Source organism: Echinops telfairi, unplaced genomic scaffold, assembly GCF_000313985.2.
Source record: "Echinops telfairi isolate 266 unplaced genomic scaffold, ASM31398v2 ScPeMD7_7420;HRSCAF=8458, whole genome shotgun sequence".
NCBI classification, from domain to species: Eukaryota; Metazoa; Chordata; class Mammalia; order Afrosoricida; family Tenrecidae; genus Echinops; species Echinops telfairi.
In genome coordinates this window covers 49886713-49902188 of record NW_022111320.1, presented here as the reverse complement: position 1 = coordinate 49902188, position 15476 = coordinate 49886713, and the positions used below count along the sequence as shown (strand labels likewise).

Sequence of the window (15476 nt, the reverse complement as noted above, 5' to 3'; positions counted from 1 at the left end):
GCTTGATCTAATTGAATTATGGATTATTATAATATCTGCAAGAGCTCCCAATAAAATGATTAAAAAAATAAAATCCAATTTACACATAAGAAAAGGGACATATAGTAAATAATTTAGGAAACAGTTCTAAAGTTAGGCATATAGAAAACCCAAAGACCTCTGACCAAATCAGTCTTAAAATAAAATGAGATGCCTTTTGGAGGCTCTCTAGATCAATTGGCGTACCATAGTTCATAAAGATAATAATGCTCTCTATTCTCCTTTCATTAAGTAGCACCTGGGGCTATAAACATCTGGAAGTAGACACCTAAGATAGAACTATTCTCTTCCAGCCTGGAACAAGGGTAAGACTCAAGGAAGCAATTAATTCTAAGGCTTAATGGCAAACCTAAACCATAGCTTTCATTAGCCTGAGACCAGAAGAGATTGAGCCTGGCTACCACCACCGACTGCTGTGCCAGTAACACATGGTGAGTGACACCTGGAGTGGGAGAAATGTAGAACAGAATGCAGCAAAAGACCAGGCTTACTGGTCTGATAGGGATGGACGAAGCCAAGAGTGGATCCTAAGACACTCTCTTCTAACTTGGAACTGAAGCCACTCCGGGGCATGTCCTTTCAGCCAAACGTTGGGCCTATAAAATGGGCAACCCCAAAGAGGAAAGGACTCCTTCGAACAGCCAATTCTGTGAGCCCAAAGGGGCAGATTTGCCTAAAGGAAACGCGAAGGTGGCCAGGAGCAGGCGGATATGCAAAGTGCTGACGCACACATGGATGGCAACTACTGCCACAGAACAATCTGTGTAGAAAGTACCAAGTGGGAAACTAATACACTTTGTAAGCTGTCACCCAAAGAGCAATGTAAGAACATGGCCTCAATCCCAGCTACGCTGACCCCTCCCCCAGAGGCACGCACTACAGAGGTCAGCACCGAAGATACAAGCCAAGCCGGGAACAGTGGAGGGTCTGCCCAGGCCGCACGGGAGCAGACTAAGAGGGAATGAGAGAAAGAGAGAGAGAGAGAGAGAGGGAACCACATCCTGGCCCTCCAACCCTCGAGGATATTTCTGCTCAGAGCAGCCAAAGCAGAGAGAGGACCGTAGGGCTGGCCCTACCACTACACATGACGTTCCCTCACTGACCCCCAGCGCTACAAGGGGACAGCACTGGAGACACAGTGTGGGAGTTGTGCCTGGTCTGACACTCCCCACCCCCACCTCCCCGGGGCAAAATGAGAAGGGAGTGCACAGAGCAGTAAGGGGAGCATAACAACCAAGGCCCCGAGAAATCCCGAAAATAGATTTCTGACTTGGGGGGCAGGGTTTGACACCTCATCAGACCTGATCAGAAAACATTCATAAGGGTCAGCTGACAGAACTGGAACTATTTAAATCCAGGGACAAGGGAACAAAAAGAGATCTAAAATCAATGGTGAGGATGGTGTGGAATGCATGGGGGGGTTGGTTTGACCAAGTGCAATGGAGCCGAGAAGAATTACTGAACGCTGAATGAAGGTTGAATATGACGGTGGGGCAGGAGGAAAGTAAAAACAAATAGAGCAAAGAACTAGAAGGCAAAAGACATTGATAGAAGTATAAATATGGGCATGTATACATGTAAATGTATTACTACATAACAATAGGGATATAGATCTCTGTATATATATTTAAATGTTAAGTATTAGGTAGTAGACGGACATTGAGCCTCTACTCAAGTCCTCCCTCAACGCAAGAACACTTTGTTCTAATAACCTGGCACTCTGTGATGCTCACCTTCCCAACATGATTGCTGAAGCCAAAATGGATGCATAATAAGCAAATGTGGTAAAGCTGATAGTGCCAGCTATCACAAGCTATAACATATGGGGTCTTAAAGCTTGAAGTTAAAACAAGCAGCCATCTAGCAGGGAAGCAACAAAGCCCACATGGAAGCAGCACACCAGCCCGCGTGTTCATGAGGTGCCGAAGGGATCAGGTAATTAGGCATCAGAAGACCCAAAACAAAGAATTAAATTGATGGGAATGAGGGGGGTCGGAGCGGAGACCCAAAGCCCATCTATAGGCAATTAGACACCCCTCAGAGAAAGGTCAAAAGGGACAAGCCAGCCCAGGCGCAGTACAGCAATGACAAAACTCGCAACATTCCACTAATTCAGTGGTTCTCAACCTTCCTAATGCTGCGCTACCTTTTAATATAGTTCATGTTGTGGTGACACCCCCCCACCATAAATTTTTTTCTTTTCTTTTTTCTAATGAAAAGTTTCATTTATATGGAGACATACAAGTCAAACATTGTTACACACTGTACTCACAGAGCCAAGGTCTGCAGAGCCAGAGCCAGAGAGGGATGATACCTGGAGACAGGTGCCCCAGAGCAGAGTTAAGAAATGGGCTTGGAAAAAGTGGCAACTTTCTTTCCAGGCAGGGCCTGCAGTGGGGGGCTTGGTCTGCATGCTTCTGTGGTCTGGGAATCTTATAAGATGCCTTAGATAATTTCCAGAATGTTGCAATTTGCCTAGCAACCTGAAATACTGCAGCCTCTCACCCATGGTGCAAGTGCCCAGGGGTAGGGAAGGGGCAGGTGCCACGGACTGAAATTGATGACAAATGTCTGGGTAGCCATGGCTCGCCAAGCCCTGCCCTTCTTCTCGTCCACATGTGTCACCTGTCCCCAACCATGACAGTGACTAAAGTTCCACAAGACGAAGAACGAGGGGTCATGCTGCCACTCAGGATGATCGGGGACACACAGACTCGGCGGCAGACATCAATACGTAGACAAAATTAGGAACACGTTAAGAATTGTTTGTGGTTTGGAATAAGATGGGATGCTGCTCGGCAGCATAAAATTATTTTCGTTGTTACTTCCTAACTTTAATTTTGCTACTGTGATGAATCGGGCAACCCCACCACTGCTCTAGTTCTTTAAAGCTTCTTCCCCTCATTACCATGACTCCAGTTCTACCTTGCAAACACAGCTAGACTGAAGCATGTACACTGGTACAGATAAAAGCTCACAACACGTGGAATCCAGAACAGATAAGTCCCTCAGAAACAGTCACTGACGTAGTGATACCATGAGGGTAGAAGGAAGGTGGGAGAAGGGGGAAACCAATTGTCATGACTGACATACTACCTCCACCCCCCCTAGGGGAACGAACAACAGAAGTGTGGGTGAAGGGGGACAAGGATCGAGTTTAAGATATATGAAAATAACAATAATTTATAACTTATGGAAGATTCACAAGGGTGGAAGCATGAGGGAGGGAGGGAAAAAAAGCTGATACCAAAGGCTCAAGTAGAAAGAAAATGGTTTGAAAATGATGACAACCTATGTACAAATGTGCTTGATACAACTGATGTGTAGACTGCCCTAAGAGCTGTAAGAGCCCACAATAAAATGATTTTTATATGTACGCATACATCCACACATACATGTATATATATAAATGTTAAAGAACATCTTTGGGCATATTCTTGGCAAACAAACAAGCCGTGAACAAGTCCAAATGAGGCGATGCTGGTGAGAAGCAGTACGGGCTGTTTCCACTGTGACTGCTCTCCTCCATGACACAATCACAGACGGGGGGTGGTTAGACACTGTGTATGCAGTGAAGCCTGGAAGTCGGCAGGTTGTTCTGGGCCTTGCAAGCTTCACACCTGACAGGGTGCAGCCGATCACTTTATTGCTCAGTGGGAGATACTTGTGTTTCCTACCCTGACAGATTTCCATCTTACACAGGTTTTGGATCGCACGGGGTTTCACTGTAATCCCCAAAGGCAGCGGTTCTCAACCTGTGGGTCTCGACCCCTTTGGGGGGGGGGGTGTTGAACAAAGGGTCACCTGTGGGATTACAAAGAGACTTCCCCCTAGCTTTGTCTCCCCAAAAGATATGCCAAACATTAGAAGCTATTTGCCAGCATATGGTGGGAGGTCAGATTCTTAGAGATATCCTCCCTGAAGGCAGTCAGTTGCCAGACTCCTGTCTGGTCCCACCACAGGTGGGGCCCACTCCCTACTGTTAAGGACAATGGGCTACTTCTCCCTAAAGGCTTTCAGCCATCAGTCTGGTCCCTGTAGATGGGATTTTCACCCCACTGATAATGGTTTCTATAGTGAGCCAGAGAACAGGTCAAACCCGCTCAGTGACATCCAAAATTAAGCTGCCTCCCTGAATCTAGGATCTGCCCATCTTGTTACATGTGTACCCCCAATACCTCCCCTTTCTATTGTGTAGATACCCCTAGATCATCCCCTCTCATTACTGTAGTACCTACAGCACAACCCTTTCCTGTGACGTCTTCACCTGTAATTAGGGGGCTTGCACGTCTCCAGAGAATATAAAAGCCTTGGTTAGCAAATCTCTCTTCACGTGGACCACTAAGTGAAGCTGAGGTGAGCGTGCTACCATGAAATGTGTCTGACTCCATTATTTCAATTACTCGTCTATCTCTCATGCTCGCTATGACATTACTATAATCTTTACTTATTATCGCTGTACAATTGCACCTACCAGACCTGTGATGATGTGTTAGGGGCTGGTTTCCTTGACAGTTGCCTGATTCATAATAGTAGCAAAATTAGTTATTTAGTAGCAACAAAAATAATTTTATAGTTGGGTGGGTCACCTCATGAGGAACTGTATGAAAGGGTCGCCGCATTAGGTAGGTTGAGAACCACTGCCCAAAGAGAATACTGATAAGCGGAATCTGAGTGCTGTAAGGATGAGCCAGGAGCCCCGGTGGGTCAGTGGTTATGTATTGGGCTGGTAACCGCAAGGTCAGCAGTTTGAAACCACCAGCTGCTCCGTGGGAAAAAGAGTCGTCTTTCTTTTCTCACAAAGACGTATGGTCTTGGAAACCCACCAGTTCTACACAGTCTTATAGGATCACGACGAGTCAGAATTGACTTGACGGCAGTAAGGTTTGGGGGCTGTTATGGTTAACCATCATGGCGATTAAACTCAGAGTAGGGAAACCTTGGGAAACCCGTAGGTGGCACTCCTACCACCTGAGCCTCCAACATGCCCTCCGTGGCTCACAGTACTTGAACAGGGCGTAGCTACTGAACAGACTCCCAACCACTAGTTTGAAGAATGGGAAGGAAACCATGGTATTAAACAAACTCATTGCCATCAAGAAAAGACAGACTCTTAGGACAGGGTAGAAAGACAGACCCCTGTGTGTTTCTGAGACTGTAACTGTTTACAGGAGTAGAAAGCTCTTTCTCCCACAAAAGGTACCCTGAAAAATCCCTTGAATTGTTATTAACCAATCCCTCCTTCCTTTAAATGAAGGTAAAGAAGGAAATGAAGCTTGGTTTCAGCAGGTCAAGGAGCCTGGACTTTAGTCTAGGTAGGTGAGAAGTGGAACGACTTAGGTCAGGGTGGAGACATACCTATTTGAGAGATAACATATGACTAGTAAGTTTAAAAAAAATCTCTTAAATCCAGTGCCAATTCATACCAAACCTACAGGACGGATTAGAACTGCAACATAGGTTTCTCAAAGTGGTAGATACTTATGGAAGCTAAGTGCCACATCTTTCTCCTATAAAGCAAGAAATACTATAAAATACTACAAGCAATACACAAATAATGAAACATATTTTTTTTTTGGCGGGGAGGAGTCTGGAGAATATGTGAAAACTCCAAACTGTATGAACTGGTGCACGCTGTAAATGGATTTACGTCACTTCCCTACAGAAGGTGAGTTCGGGCTCCCTGGCCAAGCTTTCTACCACCGGGAATCCCCAAACAAGGGTTAGTCCCACAGAGGCGGCATGACCTCGCAGCTCATCCCTAACGCAGGAAGGAGCCGCCCGCGGTCCCGTCCCGTGCTGGACGCGGTGTGTCCGGCTCGAGCCCCACTGGACCCTTCCTCACTTACCCAGGGGCCCCTTCCCCGCGGCCTTCGCCTTTAGCTCCTCCAGTTTCTTTTGTTCTTCCTTCTGTTTCTGCTTGAAAGCCTTATCTTCCTAGAAAGAGACACAGCAGGTTCGCTCCAGGACCGCCTCCCGGGCCCCTGGAGCCCGCCCCCGCCTCCGCGCCCGTCCTCACCTCGTCCATCTCCTTGTTCTGCTTCTTGGGTTGTTTCAGGGGCTTCTTCTTGCCACCTGTGGGCGACATACGCGCGTTCGGCCCGGCCCCGCCGCCTCCAGCCCAGCCTTCGCCGGGCCCCGCCCGCCCCCCGGTCCCGGGGACTCACCTTCGCGGCCCGACATGGCGCCTGCCGCCCCTTCCCCAGACCTGCCACCGAAAAGCAGAGCTCCCTGCCCCCACCTCGTCAGGGCCTGGATGACTACGCGGCCCGCCGATTGGCTGCGGGACCGGAAGTTGCCCTTCTCGCTCCCGGAAGCGGCCCGCTAGGGGCGGGCACTACGAGTCAGAGGTCAGCCGGGTGGCTGGAGCTCGGTTGGGCTTGCGGCTCCGGTTCTGTACACGCGCCCAGGGTGAGCCGGGTGGGAGGTTCGCCCAGCCCGGGAGTCAGGAGCCGCGGGAAAGGGGCTTAGCCGGACGACGTCAGGCCCGGGACGGTGCATGGCAAGAGCATCGTCGGTAGAGGAAAGGGCCGCTGCAAAGGCCTTGAGGCAGGACCGAGCTGGGCGTCCTGCGAGAATCTAGGGAATCGCAGCTGGGTGCGATCGAGGGAGGGGTGTGTGTGTCAGAAGTCGATGGGTCGAATCAGCCGGTCTGAGAGCTTTGGAAGCCACTGGAAGGAGTTTGGGATGTGACGGCGGATTCTCTCTTTATGGAGTATGTACTATATGCAGATAATATTCTAGGTACTAGGGATCCGGTAATGAACAAAACTAAGTACCCGCCCTGGCAGAGCTGATTTTCCAATGGATGAGACAACCCACTAGCAAAGTCAATAAGTGAAATGTATAGTACGGGTCATGTGATACAAGGGGGCGTGGATGAAGCTAGGAAAGGGGTGGGGAGGAGGGATGGGCAAGGAGAGGAATGGCGATTTTTGATAAGAGTGATCAGGGACTGCCTCCCTGAGAGCAGGACTTTTGAGCAGAACTTGAAGAGAGCAAGCAGTGTAGACAGGGAGTGAACTACTGTCCTGAGGCCCTTGAGGTGGCGGGTAGCCTGGTATGCTCCAGTAACACCTGGATCTCCCAGATGGGGTTGGAGAGATGAAAGGGTGCTAGTGAGAAATCAGGTTAGAGAATGGAGGAGCAAGGGCGTGGGAAGGACTTTGACTTTTTGAGAGAAATGGAGATCCAGTGGAGGGTCTGTGCAGAGACTTGGGCCTACCTGCTCCATTGAGAATAGTCTGCATAGGTGAGAGTAGAATAGGTGAGAGCCTCCTGTCAGGAGGCTCTTGCAATAATGGAGAGAGGATGGTGGTTGGACTAGGTAATAGCACTGGCAGGGGTAGAGAGGTGGCAGGATCCAGGATGTAGAAAGTCAGTGGCATCTCCCAATCAATTGGATATGGGGTGGGATGACCCGAGGTTGTCTTTGCACTTAGAGTGACTGTCAGCTACAATGGAGATGGCTGTGGGGAAAGCAAAGCAGAGAGATGAATAGTTTTGTGTTGGATCAAGTTTCAACTCCCCCATTAGCCTTCTAAGCAAAGATGTGGACTTGGCAGTTGAGTTCATGAGCTTACAGGGCCCAGGGGAGAATTCTGGGTTGTAGAAGTGTAGTTTTCTTTTCTTTTTTTTATTACAAGTAGTAAAAAGATAAAGCTGTTCACACATTGTGCAATTTACATATATAGAATTACCTTTTTGAAAAGTATAGTCATAGAGTTGTACACCTGCAGGTGGGTTTTAAAGTTATGCTATTGACTGAGGTGACTGATTAAAAGAGCAGTCTGAGGACTGAGCTGGGGGCCCTGCAGCGTTGAGAGGTCAGGGAGATGGGGAAGGAGCAAGGCATTGACAGAGAGAGAGCATGCTCCTGAGACTTGGAGTGCTCAGGAGGCTAGTGAGACGAGGACTGGAAACGAAGCACTGGGTTTGGCGGTGTGGAACTGACCTGGAAGACGGCTGCTCCTGTGGCAGTGCAGAGAATGGATGTAGAACTGGAGACCGCCAGCAGTCTGTCAGGGAGTTTGGCTGCAAAGAGGAGCAGAGCTGCTTCAGAGACAGCTCCCAGCATGGCAGACAGAGGAGGCCAGGGTGCTCTGCCCTGACTTAACCTCAGGAAGTCCTTTCTGCTGCCTAACTGGAGCTCTTGGCTCTGCTGCAGGCCTGCTCCCAGCACCTTCTGCTCGGTTCTAGTGTGGCTGATCGGCCACTAGGGGTCGCTCTGACGGGCATGTGCGTTCCTGTAGGATCGCTATGAGTCAATTGACTCCATGGAGTTGAGTTTGTTTCTTCTTTTTTTTAAGTGTGTGTGCTTTGAGATGTGACTCAGTTAGAGGAGGAGGATGCTGGCCAAGTCTTGTCAGGATTGGCTTTCATTTGGGGTCCTCTACTATTCCTGAGCCTGGGTAATGGGAGCCTCCTGCAGTTCAGGGGTGGAGAAGTAGGCGTTGTTAGGGCCCAGACATCAAAGTAGGGTTGAAAAGGGAAGATTAAAGAAACCTAACCTGTTGAGCAGTGACTAAGGCCTGGGAGGAGGGAGAACAGCTTAGGGAAGCTGGGAAATGAGAGACTGGGAAGTCTGGGCTTGGAGGACAGACAAGGGTTGGTTTGAGCCTAAGAAAAGCGGTCCTCTATGAAATCTGTTTTTCTTGGACTTGTCCTCTCAGAGAAGAGTTGGGAGGTCTCTGCTTTGGGACATGAGTGACCTATGCCCTTGTATGTGAGCGCAACTCTGATTCCCCTGGGCTGAGCAGTCCTTAGGGAGTCTGGTTTTTGAGGGGTTTCCCCCACCCCCTTTCCTTCCAGAAAAGACACTGGAGATTTCCCTCTGTTCCACAACTTTCCCGAGAGCCTTAGAAATCTTTGTGAAGGCTCTGGCAGTTAGGGCACGACTCAGAGTGGAAAGTTATTATCAGAAAGCCGGGCCCTTGACTTCATCTGAGCCACAGCATGGACCTGGGGAATGCAAGGAGGCGGGTGGGTGGATGTGACTCATGGGGGAAAGCAGGAGGCTTAGTTTTCTAATGACGTCCTCACCCAAATGTGTCCCTTTGTCCAGGAGCACCTGGGGGCACACCTGACCTGAGGATCCGCCTGCTGTGGGGGCTGCAATCCCTGGGCCAACCCGTGAAGCTCCGCTCAGATGCTTTGAATGGGAATTCATAGGTTCTGCCCTGTCCTTGGCCTTGAGACCTAGCTTATGCCCACCACCACTTCGAGCTGATCTACCTGGCATCCACCGCACAGATCTCCTGATGAGAGGGCACAGCTCTCTCCTTGCCATGCTGTACACCGTGGGTGTGCCCCACTTACGGGTGCGGAGAGGCATCCTGGGTAGGGACCCCTTTATGACCAGGACACTCTGCAGCCCAGGCTCCAACCAGCCTAGACAAAAGAGACCCCAGGAGCTGGCCCTTGGGCTCTACCACCGCCTTACAGCACTGGGAGCAGCCCTGGGGCACAGCCTTCAGCAGCGGGTGTCCTCCACCGCCAAGACCTGGTGGGACAGATACGAAGAGTTTGTCGGACTCAATGAGGTTCGAGAGGCCCAGGGAAACGTGACTGAGGTGAGGAGGGACGCCGGGTGGTTGACCCTGCCTTCTCACTCGGTATGTGCTGCCTATAGGCTCCCACCAAATAAGTCACCAGCCAGGTGGTGCCAAGGAGCTGTTGTCTTGAACAAACATCCCTGGTAGACTCATTGCTTGCAGGGAGAACTGTTGTGAGCTTTCTAGGCTGAAGGACTTGGGTGTAATTGTACTCCTCACCCTCCCTGCAGGCAGTTGTGATCTGATAAATTCCTCCCCATTAGCAACCCTTCTGATGGGCCAGCAAACACTTCCTTCACGGACTGTTGCGGGTTCTGCTGTCCTCAGAACCTGTGTGTAATTAAAACAGCCCTGTGAAAGGAGAGGCCACTGGGGGACAGGAGGGAGACAGAGCTGCCTAAAGTTATCACATCCTATTTGGCAATGGCAGCAGAAAAGCACCCTGCTATCCCGTTCCGCTGCTGCCTAGGCATGCGGGCCCCTGCTTCAAGCTGGGGAGAGCCTGGGCTTCAGCTGGCACAAATAGGCAATGTGCAGTTTCTCCCCTGAGAGACACAAAGCCTTGCCAAGACCAATATTCCATGCCCGTAAGACAGAAGCTGAGGCTATGCCTTCTCCTGGTGGTATTGAGTGGGTTAATAAGGAGCCCCCAAATCTAGACTAGCCTGTCAGCTCCCTTTACTGGGGTGAGTACTGGAAGGGAGTTAGCATTTTCCCATTTCTCAGGGGCATGTTATTTCTGCCTGAAGGGATAAATCCTGTGATTCTGATGGCCCGGGCTCTGACCACCACTCCGGAGTGAGATGAGTGCCTTGAGGGGGACCCTCTTCCCCTCATTTCTCAGCTGGCAGCCCAGCGGCCTCTCAGCCACAGCCTGGTTGAGAACAGAGCTGAACCTTCCAGGTGTGGAGGCAAGGGGCCCACGGCCTCTGTCTGGTCTCTCTGCAGGCAGAGAAGGTGTTCATGGTGGCCCGTGGACTTGTCCGGGAGGCCCAGGGGGACTTGGAAGTTCAGCAGACCAAACTGAAGGAAGTGCGGGACCGCTTGGACCGCGTCTCCAGGGAGGACAACCAGTATCTGGAACTGGCGACTCTGGAGCACAGGATGTTGCAGGCAGGTACCTCTGAAGGTAGCCCTTCCTGGCAGCGCGGAGCCCCAAGCCTGGCGAGTCATGGCAGGTGGGAACCATGACTGCTCTGGTGGGTAGAGGCCAGAAGCGCTGGCTGAAGGACAGGTCCCTAAGCTTCCTGGCCTGTCCACCTCTGGGGCCAGTTGTCTAGAGCAGTCTAGACTGCGACCCAGATTTCAAGGAGGGAGCACTCTGGTTCTTATGGGCTCATTATGTAAATACTAGTGCATGGCTGGTCAGACCCAGGCTGGTTCAGGTGGGAAGTCTCTGCCCAGGCCCCGGTACTTCCATCCCATCTGCACACGCTCAGGAAGCCCGTACTCCATGTCAAGCAGGAGGCTCCGCTCCAGGAACACGGTAGCGGGGCATTGGCCGGAGGGCTGCACCGCTACCCGGTAACACAGCCTTGTTTCTACAGGAAGAGAAGAGGCTTCGTATGGCCTACCAGCGTGCGGAAGAGTCTGAGCGAGAGAGGTTCTCCCTCTTCTCGGCCGCCGTGCGGGAGAGTCACGAGAAGGAGCGCGCACGGGCCGAGAGGACCAAGAACTGGTCCCTCGTTGGGTCGGTCCTGGGGGCCCTGATTGGCGTGGCCGGCTCCACCTACGTGAACCGCATTCGGCTACAGGAGCTGAAGGCCCTGCTCCTGGAGGCCCAGAAGGGGCCTGTGAGCCTCCAGGAGGCCATCCGAGAGCAGGCCTCCAGCTATTCCCTCCAGCAGAGGGACCTCTATGACCTCATGGTGGACCTGAGGAGCCTGGTGCATGCTGGGCCAGGGCAGGGCCCTGGGTCCCAGACAGGTACTTCCCCCACCCGAGCCAAAGACACAGATGTCCTTTCAGCTGCCTTGAAGGAGCAGCTCAGCCATTCCAGACAGGTCCGTTCATGTCTCGAGGGTTTACGAGAGCAGCTCGACGGCCTGGAAAAGACTTTCAGCCAAATGGCTGGGGGGGCTCCGCTCGCTAAGGCCGCAGCACACCCAGGCTTGGCTGAGCAGGCAGGCCAGGCGCCGCCCAGCGCCCTGCTGGAGCAGGGGAGCAAGCTCACGGCGCTGTCGGACACGGAGCAGCGGCTCGGAGCCCAGGTGAACAGGAACACCGTCTGCAGCACGCTGGTCACCTGCGTGACATTTGTGGCCACGCTGCCTGTGCTCTACATGCTCTTCAGGGCCAGCTAGCCACCCCCGGCCCTCCTCCAGGGGGCATAGCCAGATGATGCCAGCAGGGGGAGGGGTTGGGGGTGCACCCAACCTCTGCTTGAGCCCGAGCGCCACTGCTGTGCCTTTGCTTTTTAGGCACTGCTTATTGACATCCTTCTTCAAGACCTGTATTCATGACAAAGTCATTTTTGTTTGTATTACTTAAAGCAACTTAAATCAGACTGAGTTTGGTTCATTGAAAACGGGGGTCTGTGACACATGGGTTGAATCTGGGTTTGGGTACATCTCCCCCCACCCCACTCTATAGTCCCTCTCTCATCTCCACTTTAGGGCTGCCTTTTTTTTTTTTTCTTTAATATAATTTAGATTATTTAGCAATCTAAGAAGTTCACAGCCATCAGCAGTTCGAGTGCAATCTGGAATTGGGGAATCTCAGTGAGCGAACCTTGTAGATAAAATACACACAGACTTTTGCTAGAACGTGTGATGGGGCCTCTAAACTTGACCTCACTGGTTTCACTCTCAGCACTCTGACCTGGGCCAGTCAACGTGGCTTTTATTTTTGTTGTTGCAGATGTTCTACCTGCCCTCTCCGTGCAATGCACTGAAGATGCCATTGTGACATGCACGGCCTCCGGGCCTCACAGCTGCAATATGCTGTTTCCTCTCCATCCCTGACTCAATTAGGAAATTTTAATTCACTTCCACAGGAATTGTAGTAGCTTCTGTCAATCGCCATAGTTTGCACAGCCACCAACCCCCACCCCTTTAGTACTGCTTTTCACGTGTGACCCCTCGGGTTTGGCTTCTCAGTTTGGATTTCTTGTGCCAGATAAACTGGGTGTCCTAGTTAGGGATACCTGGGCAGCTGCTCACCTGGTGAGCATGGTGGCGAAAGCCATGTGGAAAGGTGAGCCCCAGGAAGTAAACAGTCAGCCAGGGAGTACCTTGCTTATTGGGTAATCCACCCCTAGTTACACCCCCCTTCTGAGCCACTTGCATTGAAAACACACTGCAGACACAGTGGTGAAGCACCTGGCTGTTCATGGAAGCGTGGACAGTATGAACCCACTGGGCCCTCCGTGAGAGAAATAAGGTGCAGGGAGTCTACGCCCATTCACAGGAGACTTCACAGGAGTAGAAAACCCAGTCGCGCTCCCTCGGAGTGCCGTGAGATCACAGCCCAATTAATTGGTAACCACTCCACCCGCCACCAAGGCTGTAAAGGTTACAGCCTTGGCAAGCCTGGGGAGCGGTTCTCCGTGGCTGCTATGAATTGGCATTGGCTGGCCTGCCAGGGCTCTTTAATGCTGGAGGAGTGAGCAGAGGGATTAGGGGAATGGTTAGTGTTGCTGAGAACACAATACCTGGGTGATGGCCACTTTGGGTCTGTGGGGCAGGCAGTGAGCCACACAGGTGTGCTGCTGGAAGTGGGGTATTGATCTGTCTCTGTCCGTAGCCTGGGGCAGCCCTCACAGCTCAGCCCCAAGCAGCCAGGAGGGCCCTCCCAGAGGTGGGAGGTGCAATGAGGCATGGAGATTGCCTGACCTTCCCACCCCTGACCTCTCCCCTTTCAAAGGGGGACATTGAACTTTGGTCTCCCGAGCTAACTGGCCATAGATGGCCTTGTGCCCATGAGTAAACAGGAGCAGTGGAAAGGCGCTCTGTCCTCTTGGAGGAGTGGAGGATCTGATGCATGGTGCCCCTTTCAAGGCACAGTGAGCCCGCAGGGTGGCTCTTTCTCCTGGGTTATGAGCCAGTAATTTCCAGGAGGTTCCTTCCCTCCCCGCAGCCTGTGCTCACCTTTGGCAGTAATCATGGCCCCAAGGCTTCACGATGTTCTAATCCTCTGAGGGTCAGGTTCCTCAGGGGGTTGTGGGATGAAATGACCAACTGTATTCAGCAACCTAGCAACAGAGCTGTGGGGCTCAGAAGTCCCTGATACCCCTCTGGGGTGATGTGAATTCTGAAAGTTGCATACATAAGGGAATGGATTTTTTTTGAAGGGGGTGAGGGAGGGAAGCAGGGATTCTAGGTATCCTGAAAGGGGTACAACATGCTGCAGAGGCCTGAGTGTTAACATGGGTGGGTGGCCAAACACCTGTTAGAAGTGATGGGATGTGGGGGGCTTTTGGAGCAGAAAGGTTAGAAGTGAGGACCTAGGGTGCCGTGTGGGCAGACAAGGGATTTTCTGAGGTCAGAGGCCACAGGTGATCCCTGGTGCTGATCCAGGGTCCTGGAGCTAAAAATGTAACTTGTAGGGTTAGGATGGAGCCCTGGTGGTGTGACGATTATATTACACGCTGGGCTGCCACCCACAAGGTCAGCAGTTTGAAACCACCAGCGCTCTGAGAAAAACCGATGAGGTCAGTTCTACTCTGTCCTACAGGGTGGCTGTGAGTCAGAATCCACTTGATGTCAACAAGGGTTTTTGTTTGTTTTTTGGTATAAAGTTAGGGAGGGAGAATTTGGAACACTAAGGGCTTGGTACGTGAGATGAAAGGAGGTTCCCTGAGAGGGAGTGGGAGGGGAACAGAGGACACCTGTGACCTTATCTCATTGGGTAGTAGCCAATGTGAATGACTGGATTCTACTGGGTAAAATCATCCTCTATCTTGTGTGGGTGATGGGTTGTGCCTACCAGGAGACTGACTGACCCACTGTCTCTGGGCCAAAGTTCTAGAGAAGTACTAACAAAGTGGGCCAAGTACTGGTTCCGGCTTGCAGCAAGCATGGCAGGATGTATGTAAAGGGCCCTGCAGAGGGCACAACTGGGTCTTGAAGAGAGAGCCTTCCACCCAGCGTTCCCTCCAAGTGAAGGCCCAGGTATTTGCCAAGGAGGGAGTCCAGACATGCCCAGACTCCTTAGCTGGGGGGTGGGGGTGGTGCTCAGGGCTACCTTTGGGGAGAGGACCAGGTAAAAGTCAAGGAAATGCTCCCTTGCTGAGCACCTCTGTGGCCCAGGTGCCCTCCCCTAACAGCTTGGCTAGGTGTGGTGATGGTGGTGTCACCCCCATTTAGCGGTGAGCAAATAAGCTTGGGGGTCAGGTTACTTAACTTAGTGATGGCGCAAACCCAGGCCCAACCCCAAAGCCCGGGCTCTTCCCGCAGAGTCAGAGGTGGGGGCCGGAAGGAGGGGTTAGCTGCTGGAGAGTCTTGGGAGTAGGGGCAAGCCTAGGTGCGGTGGGGAGAATCAAGGTATACCTGGAAGTTGAGGTCCAGGAAGTTGGGAAGACGACCACAAGAGCCAGGTACTGGAAGAAAAAGAGGGCGCTTGGGGCGCTGGGCAGGGTAGGGTGATGGCTGGCGAACAGGCCGGGCAGGTGAGGGGCCCGGGTCTGATCTGGGGCGGGCGGGAAGAGGCCGAGGCTGCAGTTTACCACCAGTAACCCGGGGGTTTGGAGAGCGAGCCACCCTGCGCCCGTGATCATGCCATTCCCAACCCGGGAAGGCTCCCAATTCTAGTTCAAACGCTGCTGCCCCCCAGGTAAGGCCCCCGAGGTGGCAGGCCGGGCCCCCAGCAATTGAGGCTGCACTCCGTAACCCCCCTTCTCTCCGCGATCCCCGTTGCCATGGTTACCACCGCCACGCAGCAAGC

General features: G+C 52.0%; 2 protein-coding genes and 1 long non-coding RNA gene across 5 annotated transcripts in view; 2 read left to right on the top strand and 1 right to left on the bottom strand.

Annotated features, from left to right (window-relative positions):
* Nucleotides 1–5868: 5868 nt before the first annotated feature.
* LOC123522532 lies at nucleotides 5869–6291 on the bottom strand. The gene is made up of 3 exons (XR_006680792.1): nucleotides 6207–6291; nucleotides 6059–6114; nucleotides 5869–5976 (listed from the first exon to the last, which is right to left on the bottom strand). It is a non-coding gene; the product is annotated as an uncharacterized LOC123522532 (long non-coding RNA).
* Nucleotides 6292–6397: 106 nt separating this feature from the next.
* On the top strand, nucleotides 6398–12099 carry CCDC51 (coiled-coil domain containing 51). 3 transcript variants are annotated; one of them, XM_045297664.1, is made up of 4 exons: nucleotides 6398–6450; nucleotides 9104–9611; nucleotides 10542–10706; nucleotides 11141–12099. In XM_045297664.1, exons 2-4 carry the CDS (start codon nucleotides 9300–9302, stop codon nucleotides 11894–11896), a joined length of 1233 nt encoding a protein of 410 aa, XP_045153599.1. In that variant the 5' UTR covers nucleotides 6398–6450; nucleotides 9104–9299; the 3' UTR covers nucleotides 11897–12099. The 3 variants fall into 3 exon arrangements, with proteins under 3 accessions (XP_045153599.1, XP_045153598.1, XP_004704038.2); XM_045297663.1 differs by lacking the exon at nucleotides 6398–6450 and adding an exon at nucleotides 6476–6754; XM_004703981.3 differs by lacking the exon at nucleotides 6398–6450 and having other exon boundaries at nucleotides 7084–9611.
* A 2980-nt stretch (nucleotides 12100–15079) lies between these two features.
* PLXNB1 (plexin B1) overlaps nucleotides 15080–15476 on the top strand; it is a 26008-nt gene continuing 25611 nt past the window's right edge. The window contains exon 1 of the mRNA XM_004703982.3: nucleotides 15080–15129. The gene's annotated coding sequence lies outside the window, so the exon portion shown is untranslated. The remainder of the gene's footprint in view (nucleotides 15130–15476) is intronic.